Source organism: Scyliorhinus canicula, chromosome 6 (assembly GCF_902713615.1).
Source record: "Scyliorhinus canicula chromosome 6, sScyCan1.1, whole genome shotgun sequence".
NCBI lineage: Eukaryota > Metazoa > Chordata > Chondrichthyes > Carcharhiniformes > Scyliorhinidae > Scyliorhinus > Scyliorhinus canicula.
The window spans coordinates 12,760,872-12,784,146 of record NC_052151.1 but is presented as its reverse complement, the minus strand read 5'-3'; the positions used below and the strand labels follow the sequence as shown (position 1 = coordinate 12,784,146).

The 23,275-nt window shown below is 46.3% G+C and overlaps 1 protein-coding gene and 1 pseudogene across 1 annotated transcript in view; one reads left to right on the top strand and one right to left on the bottom strand.

Moving 5' to 3' along the window:
- Nucleotides 1–23,275, bottom strand: part of mia3 (MIA SH3 domain ER export factor 3) — a 198,645-nt gene that overhangs the window by 147,722 nt on the left and 27,648 nt on the right. The window contains exon 5 of the mRNA XM_038798968.1: nt 6,192–6,944. Coding sequence (XP_038654896.1) covers nt 6,192–6,944 — 753 coding nt within the window. The remainder of the gene's footprint in view (nt 1–6,191; nt 6,945–23,275) is intronic.
- Nucleotides 12,821–19,417, top strand: LOC119966887 (annotated as a pseudogene).

Below are 23,275 nucleotides of genomic sequence, written 5' to 3'. Positions count from 1 at the left end.
TGGCACCCCTGATGGTGGGGATGTTTGAAGAGGTGATAGGGAAGGGGGCGTTGCCACAAACCTTGGGGCAGGCATCGATCTCACTGTTGCTAGAAAAAGATAAGGATCCAACGGAGTGTGGGTCATATAGGCCCATATCGCTTCTGAATGTGTACGCAAAAGTACTGGCGAAGGTACTGGCAGGTAGGCTGGAGGAGTGCCTCCCGAAGGTGATAGGTGAGGATCACACAGGGTTTGTGAGAGGGAGGCAGCTTTTTTTGAACATTAGGAGGGTTTTGAACATCGTTATGGCACCAGCAGACGGGAAGGAAACAGAGGTGGTTGTGGCATTGGACGATGAGAAGGTGCTTGATCGGGTAGAATGGGAGTACTTGATGGCAGTTCTGGAGCGGTTTGGGATTGGACCAAGATTTGTGAACTGGGTAAAGCTACTATGTAAGGAACCGAGGGCAAGTGTCGGCACAAACAACATCAGCTCGAGATACTTTTCTCTCCAGTGGGACCAGGCAGGAATGTCCTATGTCCCCCCTGCTGTTTGTACTTGCCATTGAGCCGTTGGCCATCGCATTAAGAAGTTCGGGAACATGGAAAGGAATAGTGCGGGGAGGGATAGAGCATTGGGTGTCCTTATATGCCGATGACTTGCTGTTATACGTGTCGGAACCGAGTGCGTCGATAGGAGGAATATTGGAGCTACTGCGAGTATTTGGGTCTTTCTCGGGGTACAAGCAAAACCTGGACAAGAGTGAGTATTTTGCGGTGTCTCGGCCAGGGGTGGGGGCAGGGGTGGGGGGGCTGCCATTCCGTAGGGCAGTGACTCACTTTAGGTATCTGGGGGTGCAGGTTGCCCGGGAGTGGGGGAGGCTTCACAGGTACAACATCACTAGTTTGGTGGGGAGAGTGAAAGCCGATCGGGCAAGGTGGGATGGTCTCCCTCTGTCACTGGCGAATGTGTTGCCACGATTTCTGTCTGTTTTTCAATGCCTACCGATTTTCCTGTCAAAGGCTTTTTTCAGGGAGATTGAGGGAAGGATTACCTCGTTCATATGGGGAGGGAAGGTGGCCAGAGTGAGAAAGGTGCTGCTACAGAGGGGAAGGCAGGCAGAGGGTTTGGGTCTCCCGAACCTGATGTATTACTACTGGGCGGCGAATGTGGAGAAGGTGCGGAGCTGGGTCAGAGGGGTTGATTCCCAGTGGGTCAGATTGGAGGAGAGTTTGTGCAGGGGGTCGGGACTGAAAGCACTAGCAACAGTGCCACTCCTGATAGCTCCGGGGAAATACTCAGACAGTCCGGTAATAATAGCTTCATTGAAAATCTGGATCAAGGGAAATACCGATTCAGGGGAACCACAGATTTGAGCCATGGAGGTGGGATGGAAATTTTCAGAAATGGGAAGAGAAAGGGATTAAGACGCTAAAAGATTTGTTTCTTACAGGTCGGTTTGCAGGATTGAGAGAGCTGGAAGCGAAGTATGGGCTGGAGCAGGGAGAAATGTTTAGATGCATGCAGGTTCGAGATTTTACCACAAAGGAGATACAGAGCTTCCCAGAGGAACCGGCCTCCACATTGCTGGAGGAGGGGCTGACGACAAGGGGAATGGAGAAGGGGGTAGTGTCAGCGGTGTACGGAGCTATTTTGGAAGAGGATAAGGCACCACTGGAAGGGATCAAAGCAAAGTGGGAGGAAGAGTTGGGGGAGGTTACAGAGGAGGGGGTCGGGTAGCATGGTGGCACAGTGGTTAGCACTGCAGCCTCACGGCGCCGAGGTCCCAGGTTCGAATCTGGTTCTGGGTCACTGTCCGTGTGGAGTTTGCACATTCTTCCCGTGTTTACGTGGTTTCGCTCCCACAACCCAAAAAGATGTGCAGGTTAGGTGGATTGGCCACGCTAAATTGCCCCTTAATTGGAAAAAATAAATTGGGTACATTAAATTTTTTTTAAAATAGAGGGGGTCTGGTGTGAGGTGCTCCGGAGGGTCAAGGCCTCCACCTCGTGTGCGAGGTTGGGGCTGATACAGCTGAAGGTGGTATACAGAGCACACCTCACAAGGGCGAGGATGAGCCAATTCTTTGAAGGAGTAGGAGATGTGTATGAGCGTTGCCGGGGGGGGGGGGCTAAAGGATTACTGGTAATTTCCAAGGTGGAAGCTGGACCCGGGCCCCCAGGAGGCCATATTCGGGGTGTCGGACCAGCCAGGGTTGGAAACGGGGGCGGATGCAGATATCGTAGCCTTCGCCTCGTTGATCGCCCGAAGGCGGATCCTGATGGGTTGGAGAGCAGCCTCTCCACCCTGTGCCCTGGCAGGGATCCCTGGAGGGATCTGTTGGAATTCTTGACTCCTGAGAAGGTGAAGTTTGAACTGAGGGGAAGGATGGAGGGGTTCTACAATTCATGGGCATTATTCATTATGCGCTTTCAAGAACTGGATAACATCGAACATTAGTTGGGGGGGGGGGGGTGGGAGGGTTGGGGGGAGGGGGCGGTGTGTGTTGATAGTGACTATGGGTGATTCCTGATTCCTTTTTGTCATTGTTTGTGAACATGCGGGCGAATGTTTGGGGTTTGGTGAGAAGATGGGATTGTTGTTATTGATATGGGGATTGACATATTTGTTACTGATTTATTGATTATTATTGGTGGGTGTAAATTTGGGAGAAAATGTGAAGAAGGAGAATAAAAAAAATTTTTTTTTTTAAATCGGTGGCTAACAAAAATCTATCAATCAATCTCAGATTTAAAATTAACTAACAAATGATGTGGCATCAATTACTGTTCAACAAACCAAACCATTTCAATCATTTGGACAGAAAATGTGTCTAGATTCTGGTTGTAGCTTCAGTTAAATAAATTCTCCAAATTTCCGACTTGTACACTTTCCCTGACCTCATGTGCTTTTCCATGGTCTCTGACTAGATATTCCTGAAGTTAATCGGGATGATTATACTGTTGATTCTCCTCCGGCACCGTGGGGTTGCTAGTCTCGGTTCAGCATGATCACCTCCAAGTTGTGTTCGAGAAACTGAATTCGCCCTATCCATGAACCCCTCCCCATCATAGAATCATAGAACTGTACAGTAAAGAGGCCGTTGAGCCCATCAGATCTGGGCCAGATCCTTCAACACACAATCCAGTTAGTTCCAAATCCCTGCACTTTCTCACATCCCTTCAATTTGTTTCCTTGTGTTAAAGCAATTCCCTTTTGAAGTCAACTATTCGATGTGTACCCAGCATCTATCAAGTAGTAGATTCCAAATCCAAACTACTCACTGCATAAGAAAGTGTTTCTCCATGACACATCTGTTCCTTGTGCCAATCACCTTGATGTCTGTGCCGTCCGTCATTGACTGGTCGTTTCCCAGCCAGGGAATTGTTCTCTGGGCGGCACAGTGGTTAGCACTGCTGCCTCACAGCTCCAGGGACCCGGGTTCAATTCCGGCCTCGGGTGACTGTCTGCGTGGAGTTTGCACTTTCTCCCCATGTGTGCGTGGATTTCCTCCGGGTGCTCCAATTTCCTCCCACAGTCCAAAGACATGCGGGTTAGGTGGATTGGCCATGCTAAATTGGCCAAAAGGTTAGATGGGAGTTACAGGAAGAGGCATGGGCTTAAGTCAGGTGCTCTTTCCAAGGGTCGGTGCAGACTCAATGGGCAATTGGCATACTCTGCACTGTGGGGATTCTCTGACATTTCAGCTGTTGGGAGAAACCTTTTTTTACTCTATCCAAACCTATCATGGATTTTAAGCATTGTATCAAATCTCATTTTAGCACTGTCCGTTCAAAACAGATCAAGCTCAGCTTCTCCAGCCTGTCCTGTAACTGTAATCGCCCATCCATGGGACCACTCAAATTCCTCCTGTACCTTCTCTAAAGCTTTCAGATCATTCTAAAATGTGATGCCAAGAACTAGACATGATATTCTAGTTGCGGTGAAGTCGTGTTTGATATTGATTCAGCATAATTCCTGCGCTTCTCTTTTTAAAGCCCAGGGTTCCATATTTTTTTTAATCTGTCGCTGCATAAACAACCCACCCCACCCCAGCCCCGGTCACTGTTCTAGCACCCTTTGAAAATTGTACTATTTTTCCAACCAAAGTGCCACACCTCACACTTTTCTGTATTGAATTTCATCTGCCCCTTGTTGGCCCATTCCAGCAGCCCGTATACATCCTCTTGAAGTCTATTACTAACTTCCTCAATGCTCACATTTCCAAGTTTCATGTCTTTGGCAAATTTAACTCTGCCCTGTGTCCCCAAGTCCAAGTCATGAATATATATGGAAAACAGCAGTGGTCCTTATCCAAAACATTGGGCAACTCCATTGTATACCTCCCTCCAGTTGAAAAAACAGCCGTTCACAACAGCTCCCCAATTCCTATACCTAAGCCAATTTTTTATCTATTCACTTGTGCCACTTGTCACATTCAAATATTGCAAACATTCTTAACATATGTTACTTTATCAAAAGGCTTTGGAAGTCCATACAAATAATAGCCTTTGACATGTTGATGCAGAGCGCTTTGGTTCTTTGGATTCCCCAGAAAGCAACTGTGTACATTCTCTTGCTCGAATTAAAGTCATGTGGAAGTGGCATTAATCCTCACAGCAACACTGAAGGGGTGAAGGGAACGTACTGTGTTGATGGAGGAATATCCTCACTAGATTCAGGGCAGTCGATACGCTGGAATGGCATAAGCGAGATGAACCGTATGTTTTTTCATTCTTTCACTGGCTGTGGGCATCGCTAGCAAGGCCAATATTTGTTTCCCATCCCAATTTGCTTTTGAGAATGTAGTGCTGAGTTACCTTCTTAACCATTTGGTGTAGGTACTCCTGCAGTGCTGTTAGGAAGAGAGTTCCAAAATTTTGACCCAGCGACAGTGACAGTGAAGGAATGGCGGTGATAAGAGTTCCAAGTCAGGATGGTGGGTGACTTGGAGGGGAATTTACAGGTATATTCGCAGTGCATCTTGTAGATGGTACACACGGCTGCCCCTGTATGTTGGTGGTGGACAAAGTGAATGTAGATGGTACACACGGCTGCCCCTGTATGTTGGTGGTGGACAAAGTGAATGTGGATGGTACATACGGCTGCCATTGTTCGCTGGTGGTGGAGGGTTTGAATGTTTATGGAAGGGGGAGCAATCAAACGGGCTGCTTTGCCCTGGATGGTGTCGAGTTTCTAGAGTGTTGTTGGAGCTGTACTCATCCAGGCAAGTGGAGAGTATTCCATTAAACTCCTGACTTTTGCCCTGTAGATGGGGAGACAGGAGGTGAGTTGCTCGCAGCATAATTCCCAGCTTCTGACCTGCTCTTGGAACCACAATACAGTATTTATATAGCTGGTTCACCTAGCCTGATGGACTAAGTGATGTTCGGGAGTCAAAAGCTTGTGGGTACAAATTAAATTCCAGAGGCTTGAGGCCATAATCACGGTGGAGTGCTGAAAAGGTGCTTCAGTGTAGGAGGCTGCCCTTTTTTTGAATCTGACATTGAACAGAGACCTCATCCACCTGTTCGGACAAACACGAAAGACAAAAGATCCCATGGCACTAATTCGAGACGAACTGGGATTTCTCCCAGTCTCCTAACCAGGATTCCTGTATCAACCAATAGAGTTTAGATTAACTGGGGTATTTGTCCCATCTGCTGTTAGTGTAGTGGAATTGTGTGTGTAAAATGGCTGCCATTTCTGTCTGCAGAACAAATACCAATGGCATTTCCAAATACTTAATTTCTGGTAAAGCACTTTGGGATATTTCTGAGGAGGGTAAATCTGATTGTATAAGCACCAGATGTATTTTCCACCCACTCTCCTCGTCTAGAAATCATAGAACCCCTAACCCCTACAGTGCAGAGAGGCCTTACAGTCCATCAAGACTGCACCTTCTAGGCACACGCCCCTGCCCTATCCCCGTAACCCCCCCTAACCTTTCAATTAAGGGACATTTTACCGTGGCCAATCCACCTTTTTGGACTGTGAGAGGAAACCGAGCATCCGGAGGAAACCCACGCAGACACGAAAAGAAAGTGGAATCTCCACACAGACAGTGAAACACAGTTGGAATCGAAACGGGGTCCCTGGAGCTGTGAAGCAACAGTGCTAACCACTGTGCTACCATGCTGCTCATACAATTCATAATCTGTTACTTCAAGACTTATCTCAATGCAACCAGCAGTTACTTTTCACTCACCTATTTCCACCTCCGATTGGGCAAATTCATCACCATCCCCTGTTGGACCTTCCGCCTCCTGATGATTTCCTTCCGTCAAACTCTCCTCTGCCGTGTGTCTTCCATCAGACTCTGCTGCGTTCTCTGTAAAAGTCACAACAGGTTCCTTCTGTGCTTCTTCTCTTTGCTCACTGGTGTTCAAAACATGCAGTTCTCCCCAAGCCTCCTCTTCGTCCAATCTCCCTCCAACATTTGGGGCGGGTGCTGTTTTCTCACCCTCTTTTAGTCTGTCACTCACCAGAGCTGGAGTTTCTTCTGCAGTCTCTTCTGCCCGCCCTGTGACATTTGCAGGTGATGTTCCTGTGGCCTCTCCATTGCCCCTCATTTCCTCCCATTTGTTCTTTGGATGTCCTTCGATCTCTGTAAGATTTGAGGAAGACAGTTCTATTGCTGATTCCTCCTTCTTTTGACTTGTTGCCAACTCAGAAATGGGACGCTCTTTCCAAGTCTCTGGAAAACCTGTTCCTCGCGCTATTTCTCCACCCTCCTCCTTTGCCTTTTGAAACGCTGCACTCTCTGTAAGGTATCCTGATCGTGTCTTTCCCTGTGACTCTAGGCCTCCATCTTCCTCCTGCTTTCTCTCGGAATGTAGTGTGTCCGTGGTGAAGAGTGGAGAAGGCAATCCTCTCATTGGTTGATCGTTCATCTCCTTCTCGTCTCCTTCTTGTGCTTCATCCTCTTTTTGCTCTTCTTGTTCGATGCCGTCCAACGATTCTACAGAATAAAAATGAGCAAAGATGTAACCTTTCTTTAAATTAACAAATAAAATGTTTCAATCCTGAAGGAAACCACTCCTTCTGTACAGTTCAATCAACATTGGCGACCTTCATTATCTTACAAAACAACCATTTCTAGCTAGAAAGGCTGCTAAGGAACCACTGGAAGCATCACGGCACAGCTCAATGCTTTACTCACCAGTGCACAATTCACCAAGAGTGGGAACTCTACTGTGTCATCCCCACACTCGAGCTTTTCAAACCCAGAAATGTTTTGGCCATTGTAATCTGTTTTGATCTCAAATTCTTACATTTATGTCACTGCAAAAATTGCTACATGAGATTTCTTCTGCAGCTCCTCCCCACTCTTCCTGGTGTTCAGTGCATGTCTTTGAAGTGATCTTGAAGAAACTCGATTTCCCTAAATAATGGCTCGGTGGTTAGCACTGCTGCCTCACAGCGCCAGGAACCCGGGTTCAATTCCAGCCTTGTGTGACTGTGCGGAGACTGCACGTTCTCCCCATGTCTGTGTGGGTTTCCTCTGGGTGCTCCGGTTTCCTCCCACAGTCCAAAGATGCACAGGTTAGGTGGATTGGCCATGCTACAAATTGCCCCTTAGTGTCTATAAAGGTTAGGTTAGTGGGGATATGGACTCTTTCAGAGGGCCGGTGTAGACTCAATGGGCCAAGCGGCCTCCTGCTGCACTGTAGGTATTCTATGAACGGGATTCTATGAACTGTTAACAGTGTAAAACCCAAATTCACTCAAAGTCTGATAACCGGGTAGACTCATCCAACACCTCCATAAGACCGTAAGACATAGGAGCAGAATTAGGCCACTCGGCCTATCGAGTCTGCTCCGCCATTCAATCATGGCTGAAATTTTCTCATCCCCATTCTCCTGGCTTCTCCCCATAAACCCCTGATCCCCTTATTAATCAAGAACCTATCTATCTCTGTCTTAAAGACACTCAGTGATTTGGCCTCCACAGCCTTCTACGGCAAAGAGTTCCACAGATTCACCACCCTCTGGCTGAAAAAATTCCTCCTCATCTCTGTTTTAAAGGATCGTCCCTTTAATCTCAGATGCTGTCCTCTGGTTCTAGTTTTTCCTACAAATAGAAACATCCTCTCTACATCCACTCTATCCAGGCCTCGCAGTATCCTGTAAGTTTCAATAAGATCCCCTCTCATCCTTCTAAACTCCCAACGAGTACAGACCCAGAGTCCTCAAACGTTCCTCATACGACAAGTTCTTCATTCCAGGGATCATTCTTGTGAACCTCCTCTGGACCCTTTCCAAGGCCAGCACATCCTTCCTTAGATACGGGGTCCAAAACTGCTCACAATACTCCAAATGGGGTCTGACCAGAGCCTTATACAGCCTCAGAAGTACATCCCTGGTCTTGTATTCTAGCCCTCTTGACATGAATGCTAACACTAAATGTGACAAGATAAAGTTCATTGTTTGCTGGACAATTCTCTCACCTCCAGCCTTCATCCTTTCTTGTCTTTCTCTATGTTGATGATACTGTTGTCAATGCTCTTTAATTTTCCATTCATGCTGCTTGTATGCCCAAACTTTGCACACTCCACACTCTTTCAACTTTCAGTACCCTTATGTTGAAATCAAGAGTAATCGCAGTGTCTAATGCCCTCCCAGGGCATGAAGACTGTATAAGTCTAACTTGCTAAATGTTCCATTCCCTACAATCTACAACAATATACAAACAACTTGTACTTTTTTTTTTAAATAAACAATTTTATTGAGGTAGTTTTTGGCTTTGTAAACAGTTACAGACATCAACAGAAAGAAAGCAAAAAAGGCAAAAATGTGCAAACATCCACGTACATTCAATACTTCAGTCGTAACATACTGCACAAGCCCGCTCCTCTCCCACCGGTACTACCCACCAATTTATCACTCCTACTCTACTCTACTCTACTCTACTCTACTCTACCCTTCCCTACCCTACCCCCCCCCCCACCCCCCATCCCCCACCCCATCCCCTCCCCCCAGTGGCATGCAGAGGGGGGGGGGGGGGGGGGCGATGGTGCGTTGGCCCCGGGCATCCATTGGATGGGGGCATTCAATCATGTCCCGGGCATCACCAGACCTCTGCATGCCACTGACCGTATCTAAAACAAAACGCCCAAGTTTGCTGCGCGCGATCACAAGATTAAAAGACAAATGAAATGACTGAATCCAATAAATCATTGCAAATGGGATCACCCTTCAAAAAGAATGCACTAAATCATTTCCAAAATGGCGGTGTTGCCAGTTTGTCGCTGGGGAAACAATCCCGAGCCCAAATATGGCAAGAAGCAGCCTTGATGTGCAGTTTCATTGCCCCGACTGAATCAATATGCAGATTACCCAGAGACAGAGCCCAACGACATTTATATAATTGCTCACCCTTCTTGCCTCGCCACGTCAGACTGCTGCTATATATTTCACCCTCGCGCATCTTCAAAGCCCTCAGTGTGTGAGCGAGCAGAGAGGGCTCTGCTGCTGCAAAGAGATCTGGATGTCACCAGGACAAACAGCTGGAAAAAAAGAAACTTTTACCCCGGGGGGAGGAGGAGGACGAGGGGGAGGGGGGAACAGACGGCATCCTTCAAAGATATTTCAGTGGGGGACTGTCTGCATCAGTCCCCTATCCCCCAGCTGTTGCTGTTTTATCCATCCTTCCGATCCTCCAGACTTGGGAATATGCTGCTGGCTCTGGGACTGCGCGGCACATTGCCTCTGAGGTTGGAGTCTTCCCTCCGGGAGCAGCAGCAGCAAGTCCCCGCTCACATCTGGCCAGAATTTGCGGAGTCCCAGGCTCTGAGCGGCACCGGTAGAATGTTCCTCTTGGACAGTCCCAGGTAGACCTTCCAGATCCCAGCAGCTTGTTCACACTTGTCAACTCGGCTCAGCAGCACCCACCCACACCCCCAGCACAAGGGACAACTTCAGAGGAAGCCTATCTGGCCGAGTGCGTGGGCAGGAGGAGTCTGAGCTGGTGGACTGGGATAGAGATAGGGGGACTCTGGATGCAGTCTGCTCGCTGGCCAAATGCTCTGGGTAGTCTCCGACCTGATTATGGACATTAACGGCAGCTACATAAGCAATATCCTTTAGCACACCAGAGAGGGAGCGCTGCAGGAACTGCACACCCCTATGATGAGACCTGGCTCTGTGGACAGCCAACTCCATCACATTGTCCACTACCCCACCGCGGCCAGCTCGCTGCAACACAACAGCACCGACTGCGGGGAGCAGATCCTGCCCTATGGCGACACCGAGAAAGTGATCATCGGGGCCATCCTCTCCATGATCACCCTGCTCACCGTCTCCAGCAACTGCCTGGTCATGATCTTGGTGTGTTTCGTCAAGAAGCTGCGGCAGCCCTCCAACTACCTGATCGTGTCTCTCGCCCTGGCTGACCTGTCCATGGCTCTGGCCGTCATGCCCTTTGATTTATATTAAAATCGAATAAAGCGTTTATTTCATGTTTCATCTGTGTTTATATATTCAAAATGTTTTCCTTTCTCATAATATTTCTCAGTATATTAGGCCTTATACTTGAGTCTTTGGGGCATACAATCAAGATTTGCCCCGGGCATCACCAGACCTCTGCACGCCACTGCCTCCCCCTGCTGACGCTCACTCTCCCGCAAAGAAGTCAATAAATGGTTGCCACCTTCGGGCGAACCCCTGTACAGATCCCCTCAAGGCGAACTTAATTGTTTCCATACCCAGGAAACTCGACATGTCCGCAAACCACCACTCAGTCTTCGGGGGCTTTGAGTCCCTCCACGCCAATAGTATTCGTCGCCGGGCTATCAGGGAAGCAAAGGCCAAAACGGTGCTATGTCTTTTCGTCCAACGTCATTTCGTCCAACGACACTTCGTCCACGTCTTTTGGTCCAACGTCTTTTTGTCCGCCCGTCTTTTGGTCCAACGTCACTTCGTCCAATTATCCAATTACAAATAGTTTAATTTAGTTTTTCAATGTTACTGCTCAAGGATCCTCTCCACCTATTTCGCCTCTTGAAGTTGAGTTCTGCATTTGTGCTGCTTGATCTCCAGACATTATTAAGATAAGCTGCAGGATATTCACCCATGTATGCTCCAGCGTGATGAGAGCCATTGTATCTGATGGAATATTTGATCATTTCAGACCTGTAATGTCAGAACCCACTGTCAACCAGAGGTTTTAATCACTCGACGAAAATCGAGTTTAAACCTGCTTCTTTCAGAACTGCACTCATTGTCTAAATCCAATTAGACTCCCACTTATATCTGTGTCTGTCGGAATTGTAGAATATCAAATCATCTTGTCCTCTCCCCATTATTCTCTCTCGGGTACAGTTCTGGAAATCTAACTTTTAGGGAATTTCGGGAATTTACAATTTACATCAATTTTAAGTAATTTCGGGAATTTTAAGTAATTAGTAAACTTTTAGATTTTATAACTGCATTTTTAGATTTTTTAACTTTTTAACTACATTTTTCAACTTGCATTTTACTTGCATTTTATCAATTACTTGCATTTTAGCAATTAAATTCACTTGCTGTATTGTACTTGCATTTTATCAATTAAATGGTTTTATACGGAGTTAATTTGTAATTGGATAATTGGACGAAGTGACGTTGGACCAAAAGACGGGCGGACAAAAAGACGTTGGACCAAAAGACGTTGGACCAAAAGACGTGGACGAAGTGTCGTTGGACGAAATGACGTCGGACGAAAAGACGCGACACGGGCCAAAACATCGGCCTCTTTCTCCCCCTGGACTCCCGGGTCTTCCAAAACCCCAAAAATTGCCACCCCTGGGCCCATCGGCACCCTTCTTTTTAGCACCCGGGACATGAAGCCCGCAAATCCCTCCCAGTACCCCCTCAGCTTAGGGCATGCCCAAAACATGTGAACGTGGTTCGCTGGTCCTCCTGCGCACCTAGCGCATTTGTCCTCTATCCCAAAGAATTTGCTCATCCGAGCCACCGTCATGTGGGCCCGGTGAACGACCTTAAATTGAATCAGGCCGAGCCTGGCACATATTGCGGTCGAATTTACCCTACTCAGGGCCTCTGCCCACAGCCCGTCCTCCATTTCCCCGCCTAGCTCCTCCTCCCATCTGAGTTTCAGTTCCTCCGTCTGGAACCCTTCCTCCCTCATGAGCACCTTATAAATATCAGAGACTCTACCCTCCCCTTCTTCCCCCCTACAGACTATTCTGTCTTGGATCCCCATTGGCGGGAGGCGTGGGAAGGATGGGACCTGTCTACGGACAAAGTCCCGCAACTGTAGGTACCTAAAATCATTTCATCTTACCAGACCAAATTTCTCCTCCAAGCTCCTCAAACTCGCAAAGCTCCCTTCCAGGAACATATCGCCCACCCTTCCCGCCCCCGCTCGCCGCCATGCTCGAAACCCCCCATCCATACTCCCGGGGGCAAACGGATGGTTGTCGCAGATTGGCGCCCAAACCGATGCCCCATCTCCCCTAAATGCCTCCTCCACTGGCCCCATATCCGCAGGGTCGCCACCACTACCGGGCTGGTGGAGTACCTGGCCAGCGGCAGCGGTAGAGGAGCCGTGACCAGGGTTGCCAGGCTGGAGCCCCTGCACGAAGCCGCCGCCACCTAAAGAACTTGTACTTTTACATAGCACCTTTAATGCAGTAGAACATTCCAAGGAGTCATAACAAACAAAATTTGACACCTAATCTTAGGTTAACGAAGATGACCCAAAGGTTGGTTAATGAAGTATGATTTAAGAGGGCCTTAAGAAGTTGGGGGGAGGGTTCAAGCAGCTAATACAAGAGTGGAGGATATTGACAGCTGATGGCACATGTGCCAATGGTGGAGCGATGGATATTGGGGATGCTCAAGAGGTCAGAACTCCGACATCTCAAGCATTGTGGACCTGGAGACGATTTCAGGAAAGGAACGGGCAAAGTCATGGACATATTCAAAAACAAAATCAAGGTGACTTGTAGCCCAAAATTAATGTCAGTGAGCACAGGGATGATGGAAGATTCACACACCAGTACTAGGCAATGAACATCTCATACAAGAGAGAATCTAACTGTCTTCCCTTCACATTTAACGGCATTACCATCACCGAATCCCTCACCACCAACATCCTAAAGATTACCATCGACCAAAAAGTGAATTAGACCAGCCAAATAAATACTGTGCGACTACAGGAGCAGGTCAGAACCTGGGAATCCTGCAGCAAGTAACCCCCTCTCTTAAGCTTGTTCACCACCTACAAGGCATAAGTCAGGAGTGTGATGGAATCCTCTCCACTCGCCTGTATGAATTCAGTTCCCACAAGAGGTTCAACACCATTTGGGACAAAGCAGCCCGCTTGATTGGAACCCCATCCACCACCAACATACAATATTTAACAGCAACTTCCAAACCTGCATATGCTGCCCTTGTTCTTCGAGATGACACCTCAAGTTCCCCTCCAAGTCACACACCATCCTGACTGTTCATTCACTGTCGATGGGTCAAATCCTAGAACACCCTTCCCAACAGAACTAAGATGTCCCTGCACCAAATGGACGTCAATGGTTCATAAAGGTGGCTCACCAACAACTTTGGAGGAAATTAGGATTGGGGAACAAATGTTGGTCTTGCCTGCGACACGCACACCCCATGCAAGAATAGAAGAAAAGGATGGGACTTGATACAACTTAGTACAAAGGCGGAGTTTGGTGACCTCCAGTTTATGCAGGGTGGAAGATTTGAGGTCGGCATGGAGTGCATTGGAGTCGTCAAGTCAATAAGCAACAGCTGCATAGATGAGGGTCTTAGCAGTGTAGCATTTGAGGCAGGTACAGAGATAAAAATCTTAGAGATAGAAATTGGCCATCTTAGTGGTAACATGAATATGGGGTCAGAGGCTCATTGTGGGGTCAAGTATGACACTAAGGCTGCAAACCGTGTGGTTCAGTCTCTGACAATTGCCAAGGAAAGGAATAGAGTTGCTGGCTGGGGACTGAATTAGTGAACAGAAATTCTGTTCATCCAAAGCCTTTTCAGGCCATCTCTTTGGTGTCAATTCTGAGAAGCTTTGATAGGGTAAGTGCTGAGAGGATGTTTCTTCTCGTGGAGGAATCTAGAACTCAGAGGCAAAGTTTAAAACTAAAGGGTATCCTAGTTGGGACACTGATAAGAAGACATTTCTTCTGACACAAGGTTGTTAGTCTTTGGAGTTCTCTTCCCCAGAGAGCAGTGGAGGCTGGGTCACTGAATATATTCAAGTCTGAGTTAGACAGCTTTTTGATTCACAAGGGAGTCAAGAGTTTATGGAGTAGCTGCCTTCTTGAACCACTGCAGTCCATGTGGTGTAGGTACACCCACAATGCTGTTAGGGAGAGAATTCCAGGATTTTGACCTAGCGATAGTACAGGAACAACAATATAGTTCCAACTCAGGTTGGGTGTGTGGCTTGAAGGGAACTTGTAGTTGGAGATGTTCCCATGCATCTGCTGTTCTTGTCCTTCCAGGTGGTACGGGATCGCAGGTTCAGAAAGTGCTTTGAATGAAGTCTTGGTGAGTTGCTACAGTGCAATGGGTAAACACTGTTGCCACTCTGCGTCAGTGGTGGAGACGGTGAATGTTTAAGCTGGTGGATGGTGTGGCAATCAATTACGTTGCTTTTTCCTGCAAACTGGAGTTACGGCCATAGCCTGATCAGCCATGACCTTATTGAATAGCAAGCAGTCCTGAGGGGCCAAATGGCCTATTCCTGCTCCTATTTCTTATGTAATTAACCGTGGATGTCTGATCCATCTGGCCTTCTCTCTTATTCTTGATGCCAATACTATGGATCGTCACCATTTCTCAGTTTTAAACTAGTTCTCCCTTCTCACCACAAGCTCAACCAAGGTTTAACTCAGTCCACATCAGTACAAATCCTGGGCCTTTACTGAATGACACTGAGCTATCGTGAGCATTTAATAAGCACTGTTCTTTATTTTGGCACTCTTTGCAAATGTTGCCTCTTTGCATACTAAACGTTGTGACTCAGGCTGGGCTAATGTTCCACTCTGTATTTGGTATTTTTCATGTGTGAACATATGACAGTGAGCATGGGAGTGATGGAATGATACAGCACAAGTGACCATTCGGCCCATCGTGCTTTTTCCCCATAGCTCTGAAAATGTTTTCCTCTTTAACAACTCTCTGAAAATGTTACCGTTCAATCTGCTCCCACCCCACTTTGGCAGTGTACAGCACTTTCTGTGGTTTAAGTGATTGACAAAAGAGCCAGAGGTGGTATGATGGAAACAATTTTCTCCTCACATTGTCTTTGGTTTTTTGCCAGCCACCTTGAGTCAGTGTCCTCTGGTTTCCATAAACAGGAAATAACTTCTCCTTATTCACCTTATCAAAAACATTTTTCATTTTGAACATCTCTATCTCAGCTCTTCTGCCCCAGATAGAACACATCCAGCTTCATTTTCAATCCATCAGGACAGAAGTAACTTCAAATGTTTTTATTTTTACTATCCCATCTTGAGGATACTGAGGCCACGACTAGTCCCATTTGTTTTTACATAGAACAGTACAGCACAGAACAGGCCCTTCGGCCCTCGATGTTGTGCCGAGCAATGATCACCCTACTTAAACCCACGTAACCCAACAATCCCCCCATTAACCTTGCACTACGGGCAATTTAGCATGGCCAATCCACCTAACCCGCACATCTTTGGACTGTGGGAGGAAACCGGAGCACCCGGAGGAAACCCACGCACACACGGGGAGGACGTGCAGACTCCACACAGACAGTGACCCAGCCGGGAATCGAACCTGGGACCCTGGAGCTGTGAAGCATTGATGCTAACCACCATGCTACCATGCTACCATGCTACAGGATGTGGGCGTCACTGGCTAAGCCAGCATTTATTGCCCATCCTTAAATGCCCTCGAGAAGGTGGTGTTGAGCTGCATTCTTGAAGCGCTGCAGACCCTGACCCTGTGGTGTATCAGCATCCGCAGTGTTGTTAGGGAGTTCCAGGATTTTGACCCAGCGACAGTGAAGGAATGGTGATATATTTGCACGACAGGAGGGGTGAGTGGCTTGGAAGGGAACTTGCAGGTGGTGGTGTTCCCATGTGTCTGCTGCCCTTCAGCTTCATGGGACTGTCAAAGAAGCCTTGGTGAGTTGCGGTACGCACTGCTATTATTGTGTGTCGGTGGGGGGAGAGAGTGAATGTTTAAGTGAATGGGGGCCACTTAAACAGGCTGCTTTGTCCTAGATGCTTCAGTATTGGTAACGAGGGGACCAGGGGAGCGAGCTTCTTTTCATTATGCTGCAATATTTGTATGTTGAACTTACAGTATAAAATGGAAAAGGAGGGTGGCACACTGAATCAGTCTGTTTTCTTAATTCTTTCATGGGTGTCATTGGCAAGGCCAGTATTTATTGCCCATCCCTAATTGCCTCTGAATTGAGTAGCTAGTAGGCCATTTCAGAGGGCAGTTAAGAGTCAACCATACCACCGCGGTCTGGAGTCACATGTGGGCCTGACCCAGTAAGGACAGCAGATTTATTTCTCGAAAGGACATTAGTGAACCGATGGGTTATGACAATCGATGATAGTTGTCACGGCCACATTTGAGAGACTGGCTTTATACTCCAGATTTATTAATCAAATTTAAATTTCATCAGCTGCTGTGAAAAGGGATTTGAACCTTTGTTCCCAGAACATTAGCCTGGGCTTCCGGTAGATTAGCCTTGACAACTATGTCACATGAGGACTACACCACACTCTTCCCCACCTAATGCTGTAGATGAATGTCCAGGTTGTGTGCAGCAAGTCCCCAAACTTGGTCTTGGAGGAGGTGGTAATCACAAGATGAGGGCCATGGCTTTATCCCATCAGAAAGAGATGGGGATGGTCCCAGCTTTGGCCCTGGTTGGTACTGTCCAAGGCAGGTCAGGGTTGCCGACTCCTTCTGGCCCATTCAGTAACATTTTCACCCATAGATCAGAAGCTTATGGGTTCAAGCAACACATGGGTTTTGAGCTCCTCATCCAGGCTCTCACTCCAGCACTGTATGCAGACAGTTGCACGGTGAGATGCACTATCCTGCACCTGTGGTAGTGGTAAGAGCACAGGTCAATGTGATGAACTTAGGACATTGTTATACACTATATTTTGTATTTCGTTGGAATAATGTTATTGAAAAACCCTGGGTATACTAAAGTTTTAATTAAGGTGCTGTAAAAGTGAGGTAATTATTGATGCTAACCATTTCCTTATTTACATATAGACGCATAATGGAATCTTCTTTATATTTGGACAGTTCCCTGGGGTATAGATCATTTCAGGGATTGTTTTTAGTCCAAGCTAAGCAGGTCATGGGACGACTTAGTGGGGTGGGACGACATGGTAGCACGGTGATTAGCACGGTTGCTTCACAGCCCCAGGAACCCAGGATCAATTCCCAGCTTGGGTCACTGCCTGTGCGAAGTCTGCACGTTCTCCCCGTGTCTGCGTGGGTTTCCTCTGCATGCTCCAGTTTCCTCCCATAAATCCCGAAAGACGTGCTGTTAGGTAATTGGACATTCTGAATTCTCCCTCTGTGTACCCGAACATGCGCCAGAATGTGGGGTTTTTCACAGTAACGTCATTGCAGCGTTAATGTAAGCCCACTTGTGACAATAATAAAAAATAATATTCTAACTGTTAATTGTAAAGATATTTGATTTTAATGTGGTTAATTCTGTGTTTAAATTAAAGTTGGTTGTAACATAAAATATACCTACTGGTGAAGTATCTTTTCTTCAGTTTTAACAAATTGTTCGAATTTCTCGTCCAGTATCCATTTTTTTTAAAATTCAGAGTTCCCAATTTTTTTTTCCAATTAAAGGGCCAATCCACCTATCCTGCACATCTTTGGGTTGTGAGGGTGAAACCCACGCAGACACGAGAATGTGCAACCCCTCCTGCACCCTAACAAAAATAGGAGGCTCTTTGTTGGGATTAAAAAGTATACTTCCTTGTTTGGTTTGTGATTATTGAATTTTCCTGTGTGGAACTGGTGCTTTCTTTCAGATGTTGAATTCTGTCAGTTTAAATAGGGGGTGATTTGTGAAATACTTGCTCAGTGGCTAAGAGTGTGGAAGAGCACACACTGGGTGGTCAAAACAAAGCTTTCGGATTTGGCGGACATGCCTTTCCCTGCCTTTACCTATGGTGGAGATAATTTACAGTGATTGCACAGCATTTAGATTTGTCAGAGATAGGGTCTGAATGACTGGAATTAGCTAAAGTTCAATTACAAATGAAACAAATAGAAATGCAGGAAATGGAAAGAGAGCAGCAATGCGGAAACAAAGGAAAGAGAGGAGACAGAGAGTCAACCAAAATAATTTTGATAGGTGGATAACTGGTTTTTCCTCCTGGCCCGCTCGAACCCAGATCCCAAAGCCTCTGCCGGCAAGTCCTTCACTGGCTTCATTGTGGATGCTGACTCTCCCGGAATCCACATTGGAAGAAAGGAGATGAACATGGGCCAGAGATGCTCAGATACCAGAGGCATTGTCTTTGAAGATGTGCGAGTGCCCAAGGAGAACGTCCTCGTTGGAGAGGGGGCTGGCTTCAAAATTGCAATGGGAGCGTTCGATAAGACCGACCACCGGTCGCTGCTGGAGCAGTTGGTTTAGGCCAGAGAGCGTTGGATGAAGCTACCAAATATGCTTTGGAAAGGAAAACCTTTGGAAAGGTACTTGCCGAGCATCAGGCGGTCTCCTTCCTGCTGGCGGAAATGGCTCTGAAGGTGGAATTGGTTCGGCTCGGTTACCAGAGAGCGGCCTGGGAAGTGGATCAGGGCCGGAGGAACACTTACTACGCCTCCATAGCAAAGGCCTTTGCAGGCGATATTGCCAATCAGGTCGCAAGTGACGCCGTCCAGATCTTCGGAGGCAACGGGTTCAACAGTGAATATCCTGTGGAGAAACTGATGAGAGATGCTAAAATCTACCAGATCTACGAAGGCACTGCTCAGATCCAGAGACTGATTATTGCACGGGAGCATATCGAGAAGTACAAGCAGTGAAGGAGCCGCATGTTCAAGAGTCCAGCGCTAATTTTGTAATCTAATTACGTATCATTCAATGGTTGACAATGCAATTCCAATGCAATTTGCCACTCCACACAGCCCTCTTTCTCTTTCTATGCAATGGGGAAATGGGGTCAAAGTATTAAAACCCATTGCCACCCAATTGAAGTTTACTTTTCCCGAGAACAAAGCCTTTTTTAATATCGACTAACGTTTTCTCCCAACAGTCTGAAGATGTGCAGCTTTGGTGGATAGGCCCTGCTAAATTGCCCCTTTGAGTCCAAAAGGTTAGGTGGGGTTGCTGCATTACAGGGGTAGAGTGGAGGTTTGGGTAGGGTGCTCTTTCAGGGGCCGGTGTAGACTCGATGGGCTGAATGGCTTCCTTCTGCACTGTAAATTCTATGATCCTATAAGAGTATTAAAAATAGACCACTTATGAAGCTCTCTGGGAAACAGTTATTCTAGAGGAATTTAAAGATGCACTTCCGTAGTAATGAGAACTCATGTGGAAGAGCAAATAGTTAAAACTGTTCGACTGGCAGCAGAAATGGCAGATGATTTTTAATTATTTCATAAATCAAAGTTTGGTTTCCAACATCAATTTCTTTTTTTTTAATTTAGAGTACCCAATTATTTTTTTTCCCTTCCAATTAAAGGGCAATTTAGTGTGGCCAATCCACCTAACCTGCACATCTTTTGGGTTGTGGGGGCGAAACCCATGCAGACACCAGGAGAACGTGCAAACTCCACACAGACAGTGACCCAGGGCCGGGATTTGAACCCGGGTCCTCAGCGCCATAGTCCCAGTGCTAACCACTGCGCCACAGGCCGCCCTCCGACATCAATTTCAATCTGTGACGGAACCAAACTGGGATTTGAGAAATCCACAGGTGGTCACGGCAAAGGAGAGAATATGAAAGGGGATATTAAAGCAAAGAGAAGAGTGGTGCAGCGGAAGCATGCTGGGCTCATAACCCAGAGGTGGATAGATTAAAGCCATCCTCTGCTGTTTACATTCACACCCACACCAAAAGTAAACATGTCACTGTTACCCAGCAGCACAAAGGGAATATTAAAGAGATTTTGCCTCAGGTTAAAAAGAGTGGTGGAAGAGAGATAAGAAAAATGAAATGATTTTATTGTCATAAAATTGAACACAAAGTCGCAGCATTGGTGGCTTAAGAAAAGTACTGGCAAGACAGACTCGGTAAAACAAGAAAAGCCACTGGGGTTTATTAAAGGGCAAAAGAAACCATGTTGCAACTGAAGAGGTGTAAAGAGTGTACAGTCAGTTCAGAGTCGGATGATCTTTTTAAAGATTTTATTTGTGAGAGTAACATTTACTTGTGTACAAGGTGGAGTGGGTAAGGAAGTTATAATCTTACAGGATTCAGGAGCAAGTCAATCTTTCATGGTGAGAGATAAGGATATATTTCGTTCAGAAAGAGTATTGCCATAAAAGTTGTTAATATGTGGGATTACTGGTGAAGTGAGTCGTATTCCATTATGTAAGGCAAGGTTAGAGAGTCTGGTGATACTGCTGGTAAGATTAATATACAAAATGTCCTTTTTCAGAGGTAAAGTTTATCCTGGGTAACGATGTAGGTGGGAGCGATGTCTACTGTGGTTGAAAAGCAGTGGAAAGTGAACCCACAGGAAGCATATCCTGGGATGCTTCCAGATTGTGTGGTAACAAAATCACAAAGCAACAGGTTGAGACAGGAGGAGGAGAATCAAGGAGTAAAGATAGGGAGGCTGAGGTTCAGTTATCAGAAAAAAATCTTTGACTAGATGGCTGATAAAGAATAAGAGCAGGTGCAGTATGAAGCGGATTTCTTTAGTTCAGGAAAGTTGGTAGAATTACAACACAAAACGATTCAGAGATAAAGCAATTTTATCAGAAAGTATGCACAGAATTTGAATCTGAGTGTATACCAGAGTGTTATTATATTAGAAATAATATTAATGAGGAAATGGAGACCATAGCATATTCAGGCAGTTGAGAAATGGGCAGAGGTTCATCAAGTGCTATTACCAGTGAGCTAGAGAAAGGAGATTTTACAGGTAGCGAATGAGATTACAGTAGGGGGTCTTTTAGGAGTAGGAAAATTCAAGCAAAAATAAAAAACATTTTTATTGGCCTGGACTGGAAATTCACCGTACATGTCACAGACGTATAGGTGGTTGTTAAATAAGTTAAGAGCCCGTGGTATTAAGAGTAAGATACTGGCATGGATAGTGGATTGGCTAACTGGCAGAAGGCAGAGAGTGGGGATGAAGGGATATTTTTCAGGATGGTAGCCGGTGACTAGTGGTGTGCCTCAGGGGTTGGTGCTGGGACAACAACTTTTCACAATACACATTAATGATCTGGAAGAAGGAACTGAGAACATTGCTGCTAAGTTTGCAAATGATACAAAGATCTGTAGAGGGGCAGGTAGTATTGAGGAAGCAGCGGGCTTCAGAAGGACTTGGACAGGCTAGGAGAGTGGGCAATGAAGTGGCAGATGGAATACAATTGGGAAAAGTGTGAGGTTATGCACTTTAGTAGGAAGAATGGAGGCAGACTATTTTCTAAATGGAAAAAGGTTTAAGAAATCAGAAGCACAAAGAGACTTAGGAGTGCTAGTTCAAGATTCTCATAAAGTTAATGTGGTTCAGTCGACAGTTAGGAAGACAAATGCAATGTTAGCATTCATGTCGAGAGGGCTAGAATATAAGAGCAGAGATGTACTTGGATAAGGCTCTGGTCAGACCCCATTTGGAGTACAATGAGCAGTTTTGGGCCCCGTATCCAAGGAATGATGTGCTGACCTTGGAAAGGGTCCAGAGGAGGTTCACAAGAATGATCCCCGGAATGAAGAGCTTTTTTAATAATCAGTATTGTCACAAGTAGACTTACATTAACACTGCAATGAAGTTAATGTGAAAAGTCCCTAGTCGCCACATTCCAGGACCTGTTCACGTACACGGGAGGGAGAATTACCTAACAGCGCCTCTTTTGGGACTTGTGGGAGGAAACTGGAGCACCCAGAGGAAACCCACGCAAGAGAGAACGTGCAGACTCCACACAGACAGTGACCCAAGCCGGGAATCAAACCTGGGACCCTGGCGCTGTGAAGCAACAGTGCACTGCACTACCAGCTTGTCGAATGAGGAAAAGTTGAGGACTCTGGGTGTACTCGTTAGGCTTCAGAAATATGAGGGGGGATCTTATTGAAACTTACAGGATACTGCGAGGTCTGGATAGAGTGGATGTGGAGAGGATGTTTCCACTTGTAGGAAAAACTAGAACCAGAGGACACAATCTCAGGCCCTTTAAAACAGAGATGAGGAGGAAGTTGTTCAGCTAGAGGGTGGTGAATCTGTGGAACTCTTTGCCGCAGAAGGCTGTGGAGGCCAAATCACTGAGTGTCTTTAAGGCAGAGATAGATAGGTTCTTGATTAATAAGGGGATCAGGGGCTATGGGGAGAAGGCAAGAGAATGGGGATGCTAAAAATCTCAGCCATGATTAAATGGCGGAGGAGACTCGATAGGCCGAGTAGCCTAATTCTGCTCCCATGTCTTGAAATGAAAATGAAATGAAAATCGCTTATTGGCACGAGTAGACTTCAACGAAGTTACTGTGAAAAGCCCCTAATCGCCACATTCCGGCACCTGTCCGGGGAGGCTGGTCTTATGGTCTTATGTGAGGCAGCAGTGGTAACCACTGCGCACCATGCCACCTACGGCCATTTGAATTAAAGGGAACTGGTTCGTTAGTGTTCTGAGACTACATTGTTGGACTAGGTGTAAAGTTTTAGGGAGAGATTAAATAGGGCTGGTGAGTTGGCTACAAAGCATTTCAAATTGTCACAGCCTGTGTTGAAACAAAAGAGGTGTATAAGAAAACAAAAATGTGTAGTTTTAATGGAGAGAGGTTTAGTATTATTACCAATGTTAGGTGAACCATTAAAAGCACGATTTAGTGGGCCTTATCAAATCAAAAGGAAATTGAATGACGTGAATTATTTGATAAGAACGCCAGGTAGAAGGAAAACTCACAATGTGTCATGTTAATCTGCTCAAAGAGTACTTTGATAGGGAGAGAAGGAAAGATCTGTTAGTCATTATAACTCAGAAGTGATAAATCCACATGATTCAGAATTTGACATTCCTCAAATTAGATTGGACAATGAGGAAGTAATAGGAAATTTGGATAAATTACTAAGTTACCTTCAGGAGAAAAGTCAGAGTGACCTGAAAGAGTTAGT